This window comes from Vicia villosa, unplaced genomic scaffold, assembly GCF_029867415.1.
Source record: "Vicia villosa cultivar HV-30 ecotype Madison, WI unplaced genomic scaffold, Vvil1.0 ctg.001291F_1_1, whole genome shotgun sequence".
NCBI classification, from domain to species: Eukaryota; Viridiplantae; Streptophyta; class Magnoliopsida; order Fabales; family Fabaceae; genus Vicia; species Vicia villosa.
In genome coordinates, this window is record NW_026705563.1 from 496,014 (window position 1) to 508,311 (window position 12,298).

Here is a 12,298-nt window from a genome sequence, read left to right on the forward strand (position 1 = left end):
CAAAACACTGAGTGTTAATATTTGGCGCGCCATGCAGTTCTAAAAATAATAAAAATGTTGATGATGTGAATCGAACCCACGTGCAGTTAACTTTATCCCTCAGCATTTTAATAACCGAGGTGATAAGGGGTAGATTTTAATGACGCCCTTCGTTATCTCGCTTCCGTAGCCGAGGTCAAACGCATTTCACGTTGATTGTTAGATGTGTCTTTTGCAGTAATGTAATCATTTAAAAGAGCTTCAAGTCAATTAGTGACGAAAAATTTGAAAACCTTTAATATTTGGTCTACATAATCAATTAGACCTAACAAATAATCGAATATGAGCATTAAAAAATTCATGGATTATTATCGTTTTTGAACTATTTTTTTTATATAAAGGAGGATTCTCATTTCAAATCTCACAAAAATTCAGATTTTTACTATGTTTTTCTTTTTTTTAATCTATACGCTTCTTTTTATATTCTTTCAATAAAATTTCTTTTTAGTATTGAAAAATATTTAAAGTCTAGAAAACTTTATATTTAAATAAGAATACGGAATACCTTTGAGTTATATTTTGTCCTTATAATTTTCTAACTAAATATTAAATATATTTATAAAAAATATTTTAATAATAATTTAATTAAAAAATAAGAATATTTATGGTAAGAATTTCTTTTTATAGAATATTTAAATGTTAACCATAATAGAAAATAATTCAGTATGTTGTTCTTGATATGGAATTTTTAAATCTTAGGCGTCAATTAAATCTGACGATTGATATTGATAGTTCTCGTTTCTCACAATACATATCAGTTCTCACCGGATACGCTCCCTATATATATATATATATATATATATATATATATATATATATATATATATATATATATATATATATATATATATTGAAGCAATCTAATGAACTCTCAAATGCTCTTACTGATACCATAATATGTGATTAAAATTGGGAGTTCTAAATGACTTATTTCTTATTCATTAATAATCCATACATGGTTTTACATAGAACTACAAATAGTACAAAAGAATACAAATGAGCTTATATAGAAAGCTCAATAGTAGTCAGAATAACTAAAATAATAACATAATCAAAACTAATTTCTAACAAACTTTGAAATAGATTAACCAAATGAATAATAATTACTTTGTGGAAATATTATAAGAGCAAGTAAGGTTCAATATCAGGACCTTTACCCATGAAAATTCTCAAAAACTCTTCAAATGTGATAGGCTTGTATATTGGAGAAGCATCTGAACATGTCAAAGACTTTGCAGGTTCTATAATATTTTTGCTTGTAGGACGAATGAAGTATGCGATAGTCGTTCTCGCAGTTTCTGAATTCGTCACAACTCGATGTTCAGCTCCTATAAGCCTTCCATTACTAATGATCTAGTGAATGCAAATTCATGTTAGCATAAATAATAAATTGTCAAAGAAACTAGTATAAAAGAAGGTTAATAGTCATTCACCCCTGTAATGTTAGCAAATTTTGCTTTTCCCCCTCCCTACCTTTTGGCAACGGTTTTTTCAAAAAAACCGTTGCCAAAACCTGCCTTTGGCAGCGGTGGGGGTAAACCGAAACACGCTCATATTACAGGGGGTAAACTACTATTAACCCTAAAAAAAATTATGATGATAGCTAGAAATATATGTAGATATATATACCTGTAAAATAAGTCCAATGTTAACAACAAAAGCATAAGGAATTGGCTCAACAACAATCCATTCTCCATCCTCGAAGACTTGAAGAGCATTTATATCTTTATCTTGAAAAAGAATGGTAACAAGGTTAGGATCACGATGCTTGGGAGCTCCCAAAGTTAAGCTTGGCTCAGGACAAGGTGGATAATGATGAGATAGCAATAGTGGACTTTCACTAAGTTCACCATTGCAATATTTTGGGTCAAGTCCTAACCCTTCACATAGCAGTTCCAAAATTTTGAGCCCTAAGACTCTCATTTCTTGAGTGTATCTCCCAACTACTTCGCTGAAAAAGTGTGTCATTCATAATAAATAACTTGTTAATTAAATAACTTGTCATTCATAATAAGTTTTTTTAACCAAAGTCCACAAAACCGGTGTTAGGTTGCTGGTAGATTTTTGTTTACAAAGTGGTAAGTGTTATAGACAGAATGCTATGACTTTTAAGAGTTATTTGACATTACTTGGTAGGAAAAAAATGAAATTTTATTAGAGGATTGGAGTTCAGGTTGATGGGGACTTGAAAGCAACTATGTGAGATGATCTTGGGGTATTTATTTTATCCTTAATGGTTTGTTTTACAGTTACATGATTTGTTTAATACAATACAAACTTTATTCTTCTTAGAGATGATAAATTGGTATAAAAGGGAAATTATATAGTGTTGGAGGGCCTTTAAGACACGTCTGACAACAGACTATATTACAAATCCAAAGAGCATGACTTAACACCTCCATATGTGACCTATAATTTATAAAATATAGTTAATTCAATTTGTTAGCGGATATTTATTTAGGTTAACTGTAGGATTTATTGGTTGGAAAAACCAATGCTAATACCTTTGTTTCACAATGATGCAATGACTATCAGTCGAAGTGATTGGAACAAATGAGCAATGTGGTCATTTCTGTGGTGTCGGACGAGGCATCAGCCTGAGATTATTTTTCAGATCATAGTGAAAGAGTGACAAAATGCACAAAAAATCATATTGAAGAGCTAGTAGATAAGATGCTGGAGGAGAAAAAGCAAAGAAAGAAAGAGACAATATTAGAAAAGGAGATGGCGACTATGCGGGAGAGTATGACCAAGGAGGTGCAAAAGAGGAAGACCTAGGAGGTGTGAGAGAGTGTGATCTAGGAATTGTGAGAGAATGTGGCTCGAGATGTGATTGAGATAAATATAAGTTTGGTTTAAATTTTTTATCTGATTAAATATATTTGTTATGAGATGTTGCTTTTTTTTTTGTTCTTAAAATTATGCATGGTGTTGTTGTTATTTTTATGATGTAACAATTGAAATTGATGGATGTACTCTCACACCCAAATTTAAATCAATTAGACATATCAGAGAATATTGTTTTGGATGGTGCAAGTATGAAAAATTAGTTGTTCATCTTCAGTCCCCCATCACAAGTTTGATACTCCAAAACATCAACCAGATTCATTGTAAAGATTGTCAAGCAAATGGTGGAGGAAATGAAGACTCGTTTTTGATACAATTACAACACGAACTAGAACATTTATTTTTAATATTAAATAGTCGTATAAGGCATATTGTGGATGGTACTAATTGGCTTGACATAACAATACTTCAATTATGATTCATGTAAGTCAACTTTTATGGTGATTTCAATTTGTATTCATTATTCTCAGATATTTTTAATATCAACTTTTGTTTTGAACATCTTAAAGACACATGCATCAACTTTGTGCACAAAGGGTGTGTTTGTTTCAAGTTATAAAATTACACTCTTTGGAATCATTTTCTCGGGAATAATATTCTTATGTATGTGTTTGGCCCAAAGTTAGATTTCAAAGGAATGTTCACAAATTTAATTTAATTTAAAAATTATAAAAAATAAAAATAAAATAGTGTTAGTGAGAAGTTAGGAGTTAGTTGGACATTACTCCCAAGGGATTGTTGGGTTCCCACCCTTTAACATGGAATTAAATAAAGAAGAAATCATTTGCAAAATAAGTTCGTGGGAATAAAAAACATTCGAGAATAATTTTCACTAACTTGAAACAAACATGAGATTATTGCATTTCCAATATTATATTCTCAGGAATCTTATTTTGTAGCTTGAAACAAACACACCCAAATTTTTTTTTTATATTATCTTTATATTTTCATTAATATTATATTTCAAAAGTTATAAGTAATTTTTCTTTTTAATTTCGTACAATTTATTCCAAATCATATTTCAAATTGTGCATGAAATAATAGCAAAAATTGATATATATATATATATATATATATATATATATATATATATATATATATATATATATATATTCAAAAATGGGGAGGTATATGCATGAATATTTCAGTGCATGTGACAGGTACCACACTTCTTGAAAAAAAAGGGCAGGTAGTTAGTTGATATATGCTCAATTATTATTCATTCTAATTTACATATGGAGTAATAGACATGTGATGTGACTTATAAGTAATTAAATGCATCCAATTGTACTAATAATAGCCATGCATATGGTTGTGTTACTTTGTTGGGAGACTATTGTTTTTGATTGATAATTAGAGATAAGAAGGCTTTGGCTAGGGAAGTTTATTTTAATTTATGTAGTTTTTAGTTTGATTGATATTTTAAAAGAAATTTTAGAAGAACATTGTTAGATGAGAAATATTACTGCGATAATGCATAAGTCTTTGTAAGAAAAATTCAATGGAAGTTTCATTATCAACTATTTCATATTTCATAAATTAATAAAATGAAAAGTAGGGAAATTTAAAAATAATAATATTCCAGCTAACTTTAGATGTAAGTTCTTAGTATGATGTTTTACTAAGAATGTGATGGACACAATGTTTGATTGTGACATGTAACTTTCTTAATCAACTTTAAGGATAACAAATATTCGATCTTTAGGAAAGAGGTTGTATTTGTCAACCGGGAACACATCAACTTCCACCATCAAGAATATCTTAATCCAATTGAAATTTTTTATGTTTTTGTGATTGTTATCCAATAATTTTATTTTATTAATTTAATTAAAAGTAGACTTAGACCTCAAAGATTAAATTTTGTTTTGCAATTTGTGAAGGTAAAAACAAATAAAAAAAATTATTAACATGACTCAATTTTCTATAGTTAAAATTTTATAATATCTAGCCATGTGATTCTTGCATCCATACTACATACCTTTGGTATTTCATGGTGAATAAAATTATCACTACTTTTTAAATAAATAAAAAAACATTAATAGAATGCATCTATTTATTTTTAAAAACTATTCTTTATATAATATTTTGACTCAAGTAAAATAATATTTGTAAACTTTAGAACAAATGGGGTTATGAGTTCCGGAAATGGAGATTGATTACAGGTATTTCAAGTCTTTGGTGTAATATTCTTGTAGTTAGATGTGCGGCCTCAATTGTTTCCTCTCATCAATGGGAAGAATCTCGAGTTTTTTATTGACTTCTTCTTGGGGATAGGTGTGTATATTTTATTGGATCTAAAGAGGTCAATTCATCTAATAGCTTGTCGATTTCTCCATACTTCATTTTGTAAGGATCCTTAAATATGACCTATTTCCTTTAAGAACAAGTTCCCAATCTTTATTCAATTTCTACTGGGCGGGATGGGTTGGTGGAAGAGATTGGTCGGAAGAAAATGAGAATCTTGTTTGAGATCTCAGTGAATGAGAACTTTTTTTCTGCGAGTTACATGTCGATGATAACTTTCTCTATGTGCTTCATAGTTCTTCTCTAATTTAGGATAGAGATAAGTGGAAGTGAAATCATAAAAGAGATGGTGTATTTTATGTTGTCTCTACTTATCATGTTCAGTTAGACCTTCTTAACCCTTCTTTATCTTATAATCTAGTTGAGAACTCGACCATCCCCTAATTTGGGTCTATTGAATCTCTTCAAAAGTAGTGGTCTATTCTTAAAAGTTTATGCAAGATATACTCCCTTTTAGGGAGAACTTGCTTAAACGGGTGATTATTATTTATAATTGGGCATGAAAATGAAGCAGGGTGGATACAAGTTTAAGCATTATCGGCCGCTTCCACCTCCAAATATAATCCTAAGTAACCATTGACCATTCATCCCGCTTTCAACTAAAAACAAATTATAATTTTGCAAAAATTATAATTTTTAAAATAAAATATATATTTTTTCTATTGTAAAAAAATAATAATAAAGCTAAATACTTGTCATTTTAATAATAATCATAATACTTGATCATTATTACTTAATTTGTATTAAAAAATGAAGATAAAGAAGCTATATATATATATATATATATATATATATATATATATATATATATATATATATATATATATATATATATATATATATATATATATATATATATATATATATATATATATATATATATATATATATATATATATATATATTGTGATTACTCTTTATTAATAAATTATTTTATTATAAAAAAACTTAATACAAATTCTTCTTACTTTGACTTTGAAATATATTATTCAAACAATAAAAAAAAATGAAACGTGAAAAAGGAGGTATGTATTTTACCTGTATCTTGCAGGCTTTTGTGGCCAAAACTCCATGAATTCACCTGATGGTGGACAAAGATGTCTTAATGTGTCTCTCCAATACTGAACACAATCCTTCTTATTAATTTCACGACTTGTATAGAGCCTACAACTTCCATTAGGGTCCCTTGAACTTTCACTTATCTTTTCCACTTCAGGCATGCCATGAAATTCCTTGAAAATATTCATTGTATCATCCATCAACTCCTTGGAAACTCCATGGTTGATAACCTAATAAATTCACAAGTTTTAATATTATTAAAGTTATACAAATAAATATTTCTCAAAATGATTTTATAGTATATATACAAACCTGGAAAAATCCATACTCTTCAGAAGCTCTCAAAATTTGCATTAATATTTCAGCATGATCATGTTCTTCAAGATCCACCACCGGAATCGTCTTCCCGGAGACTACAGAAGACATGCCGGGTCTACTTTCCGGTGGTTGAACATAAGATAAAGGGACAGAGGAATGAAGATGAAACCAGCTAGAAACAAGCATGTTGTCCATGTTCTATAATGCCTAGGTTCTTTGAATGCGAGTGTTTACATGTGTTTTATATGTTTGTATCATATGTAAAGTCATAAAGTTTGCCTTTATATATTCCATATTATGTCATGAAATATTATAATTTAGTCTTATCAAATGAAAATTTAGACTCAAAGTTTAAAGGCATTACCTACTACTATATAATAAGGAAGGTAGATTTGGGGAAAATTTATAATAAATTTTTGTTGAGTATGTAGGAAGTTTAGAATATTATTACAATACATTTGCACAATTGACTTATGAAGTCTACTAAAATAAACTTTGCCAGCTCACCCATCATCATCTAACTTAATACATTAATTAAGGGGCGGTTAAGAGTGGTTGCCATTTTTTATTTTAAAATTTATATTTAAATTTAAAAATAAAAATGAATTGATTCTTGGAGAATTAAGTTATAAGTTTGCAATGTTGAGTGGTTATTTTGGAAAAATAACAAATATAGAGGAAAATATAAAATAACAACATAAGAGATTAACGTGAAAATTTTAAAACCGGAGAAAAAATCACGGTCGTTGTCAATAAATAATCAGGGAATAATACTATGTGAAAATTGTTACAACACATAATATACCCTCAATTAACCCAGGCTCTCAGTACACCCACACTCTCTAAAATAAATATTTAACTACGTCTCACAACACTCTAATACAAGAGCATAAGATAACAAAGAAAATCAAATACAAGCTTAAAGTGCTTTTGACTGATGCATCTTGTAAAGAAAAACTTGAATCTTATATATAGCTTTAGATTCCCTCTTCCATCACTAAATTGAGCGATGTGAGACTTAAAAGAACTTTAATCATATATATATATATATAGCCTTGGACTCCCTATTTCTTTAAAAAATTAAGCGATGTGGGACTTCTTCAACATGTATATTTTCAACCAACCCCAACAATTTACACCTTGATTGAAAACTAAATAAGTTTTCATTGTCTTCACCAACAATCATACTCCACCATAAAGAATATTAACATGTGTATGTTCAACCTATCTCAACAATCTCCACCTTGATTGAAAATAATACATAAACTTTCATTGTCTTCACCAACAATCTCACTCCACCATAAAGATTATAGTCACTTGAAGCTACACCACCCCAAGATTTTTTACCTTGTCTTCACCAACAATCATATTTTTAAAAACTATCATACTCTTTCATGAAGAATATATTTCACTTGAAGATAAACCACTTCAAGAATTTCACATTAACATCACCGACAATCATATACTTTATCAGGAAGAATAAATTTCACTTGAAGCTAAGTCACTCCATGAATTTCTCATGTCAAAAATTAGGTTGAAAACTTATGGTATAGCTTCCTTGTTGGCAAAAAGCTCTTCAACCACCGTCATAATCTTGAATTGGTGAAACTTCAGTTCAGGAAATAACCACTCTATGTTATTTCTTCATTATGCAGTTGGAATAAATAGAAAATAACAAATGTTAAATAGACTACTAACTTCTAACACGTATCCACTAACATGTCCACTAACTATTCTTACTAACTTACTAGCCCACTAAGTAATACGTGAGATAATTAAAAAACTCATAACTGAATAATAAATTTCTAATATTAACTATAATAATTTTGACTTAGTCTTCAACACCGCCCCTTAATTCAAACTTGCATAGACCTAGTTGCTATGTGAAAAACGGATGCTTGACTTCTCTGAGAGACTTCGTAAATATATCAGCTTCTTGTTCATTTGTACCACAAAATTTTAGAACAATTTTTTCTTCAGCAACTAGCTTTCGAATGAAGTGGTGTTACACATCAATGTGCTTTATTCTAGCATGGAAAGCTGGATTCTTCGTCATTGCAATAGTGGATCGATTATCACAGAAGATTTCAGTAGCCTCCTTTTGTTCAAGATCAAGATCAACAAGCAATTTTCTTAACCATAAAGTTGTCTTGCTGCTGCACTTACTGCCATATATTCTGCCTCTGATGATGACAAAGCAATTGTTTCTTGCTTCTTCGAACTCCAAGTTGTAACACCCTTCTAAACCCCCGCGGAAAATATAATAAAAATTCAGAGTAAACATGAAATACAAGGGTATCACAATTTCTTTAATATAAAATATCTTAGTCAATTGTCATGCCACACAGGAAACCATTTAATATAAAACACAATTCATGTTCAACACAGCGGATCACAACTCATGACATTGCATATTCATCATCTATGCAAGTCACTACAATACAATTATAAAACAAAAAAACCAACAAGATAATTCGTCTCTAAACTAGCGTTTCCCAGTGTTACAATCAGAGCATGACACGACACGACTACGGACTAGCCTATGAGCTGTCCTCACCCATTCTGATGCCGCTACTCCATAATCTGTAATCATTAAAGTAAGGGTGAGTTTCATTCGAATTAATAAACATTATGCAGTCATACGCAATAAAATGTCATAGCAATTATCATCCACTCAACCATACATATAATCGGAATTATTACAGCAAGCAAGCATCAATTCGACAATAATGGCCATCAGCCCACAACTCATCAATTTCATCAATGATCAAGTTATATTAACAACAACTCCTCAATACATCAATCACATAAACACACCAAGGCATAACACTGGATTTCATCCAATCATGTTATAACAAATGCATATGATTCAACTGACACTATGCATGTGGTACCAATACATGGGATACACCCATCTAACTGATCTTTTTCATCACCGAGATACAGTTTTAACCAGCACAAATTCCACACAATGGGAATTATGCCCACCATTTTGATCCATTTCATCACCGGGATCCATCACCAAAAATGTATGCCAATGAATGCAACATATAACATGCTTACAACATCACCAATCCGATGTATCACATCGTCTCATTATCATCACCAATTCATCACCGATAAGCATGCATAAGTTTAGCATTCATACAAATATATCACACGCATACATTCACCACAATCCACATGTTAATATTAACAGCATATTAACATTCATAAATCATCAATCATCACCACGATTATACATCGTTACATTTATCATCATTGCACACAATGTAATAAATCATCAAACAACCCAACAGCATAATCACAAAACATGTATCATCTATGACATGTTATATAACAACATCACTCGTTGGATATCATAATCCCATCACCAACATAAATACATGCATCAATAATCATATATATAAGCACATATACATATACCATATTTCAATTCATCAACAATTAAATCGAGTTTTAAAAATAAAGTCGGCCACTGCCCATTTTATCACTTTATCAAATAAAGCATCTAATTAGCTTCGCAACGCCCAAACGGCACATAAATCGGATATTCGGATCAAAAGTTATGGGTTTTTTAAGAATAAAACATTTTTAGAAAAATGCTGCAGAACCCGGGTTGTCCCTACATGGGAACGGGTTCCTGGCTGCTTCCAAAATCACGCCTCTGATTTTTACTATGGGGAACCGGGTTGTCCCTATCTGGGAACCGGTTCCCAGCTACCCAGAATCCACACGCTCTGTTTTTTATAAGGGGGAACCGGTTCGTCCCACATGGGAACCGGTTCCTACGTACCTGCACAGCCAAATTCATCATTTTGACAGCATTTACCCTATCCCAATTCCCCAATTTCAGGTACATACGAACATAGTACACAAATACCATCAATTTTCACATCATCACACATTTCAGACAAGTTTTATACAAGTATTAACAGCACATATCATGAGTATTAACAGAATCATGTAATTCATACAAATTCATCAAAACCTAACAAAATTCCCCAAACCCGACACGTACGATTGAAATGAACAACAATCCTAATCAATCCTACTACCTACAATCACATAAGGATTACTAACCCGAAGAATCCCCCCTTACCTCAGAGTTGAATCTTCGAAGGTCTTCCTCTCCTTTGGCTCTTCCCTCTTTCACGTACTTCTCTGTTCTTCAGACTTCTCACCTTCTCTTTTTCCAATTTCCTTTATTTTCATCATTTCACTATTTTATAAAAATAGGATAATTAGTTAGTAAGGCCTCTCCATTGGCACCTCCCTTTTTACTAACTACGTCATGGCCCGATAACAATAATTCCAATAATTCCCATAATTCTTCCAAAAATCCAAAATTTAATTATTAAATAATTAAATAATTTCTGAATAATTAATTTAACTCGATTAAATTAATTCGTGAAATTACGGGGTGTTACAACTCTCCCCCACTAAAATAGTTTTCGTCCTCGAAAACATACTTCAAATGAAAAGTCCCATGTAAGAGTCCCTCATCTGACTCTTCCGTTCTCCGTTAACACCTTCTTAGTCGAGTCTCAAAATTTCATCTGACATACGCATGTCTCATGCACTCAATCTCAGCTCTTACTTCACATTTGACCATCCCAAGGTATACCACTTGCTATATCTCCAAAGGTTAATGACAGTGAAACGTCGAGATGCGACCAATACAATATGCTCAGTAACTGACTAATACAATTTACACAGTCCACGGTATGATCACAACTGATCCGCACTGTAGCAATGGATCCCATCTATCTATGTACCAACCTTAAACACATCCTTTCATCTAAGCGATAAAGTAATACTTATACTTACTCAAACAATTTCCCGAGTTACTACATCTATTAAATCCTTCCCACCATCGGAACGAGTACACACAAGCAGTTATAATTACACATCTCATCAGCCTCAATCTACCACTGCTTACAAAATAGCTTAACTGAGTCCCACTCTTCACTAAGAATCAAATCAACTTCGTCCTTCATAGATTATAATCCCTCCTCATATTTAGAAATCTACATAACATCTTCCAACAGCACAAGATTATTATCGCATCATGTAGTATCAACTCTTCGTCTTAACTTCTCCGAATATATACTCGTTAACTACGTTCAACCATAATAACATACTCATCATCTCGGCAATTATTCAAAAGGGGTTCTAATCCTTTGGCACGACATCCTTACGTCCACGAGATTCCAAATCCAACATATAGATCGACACATATTCTCCATGTAGGATTCCGACATATTAATTTCTCACTGGTTACGAGTAACACTCATAACACCACTCTACATCATACTTTCGCTGTGCGACTACAATTACCCGTCTTAAGTCACCGTCCAATACTTTGCACTTTTTCATATTCACTTCTTCATAAGCTTCCACAAAATGGTGAGTGGTTATTCTCACAGCCTGGCATTCATCACATCTTATACCATTACGGTAACAACAATCTCAACCATCTATATGAGTCCGTCTACTATCAACAAGAGATTAAGGGTGATCAAGTCCTCAATTTGTCAATAGATAGTCGACAATCATATTTAAGCATAAACCGTTGTTACTACATAATAGTGTCCTTCCTGAGTTTGCACTCAACTCGTTAACAGCGTCATAGTTAATAATTCTCTACGGTGTCCTTCCCCTAGAATATTCTTTCTCAACTCGGTAACATCAGGAACACAAACGCGATTTCCGAACCTCATTACACCAT

General features: G+C 31.5%; 1 protein-coding gene across 1 annotated transcript; it reads right to left on the reverse strand.

Annotated features, from left to right (window-relative positions):
• Positions 1-937: 937 nt before the first annotated feature.
• Positions 938-6,852, reverse strand: LOC131634425 (protein DOWNY MILDEW RESISTANCE 6-like). The gene is made up of 4 exons (XM_058905093.1): positions 6,562-6,852; positions 6,229-6,479; positions 1,669-1,990; positions 938-1,392 (listed from the first exon to the last, which is right to left on the reverse strand). The coding sequence occupies exons 1-4, from the start codon at positions 6,760-6,762 to the stop codon at positions 1,159-1,161; spliced, it is 1,008 nt and encodes a 335-aa protein (XP_058761076.1). The 5' UTR covers positions 6,763-6,852; the 3' UTR covers positions 938-1,158.
• Between the last annotated feature and the right edge of the window lie 5,446 nt (positions 6,853-12,298).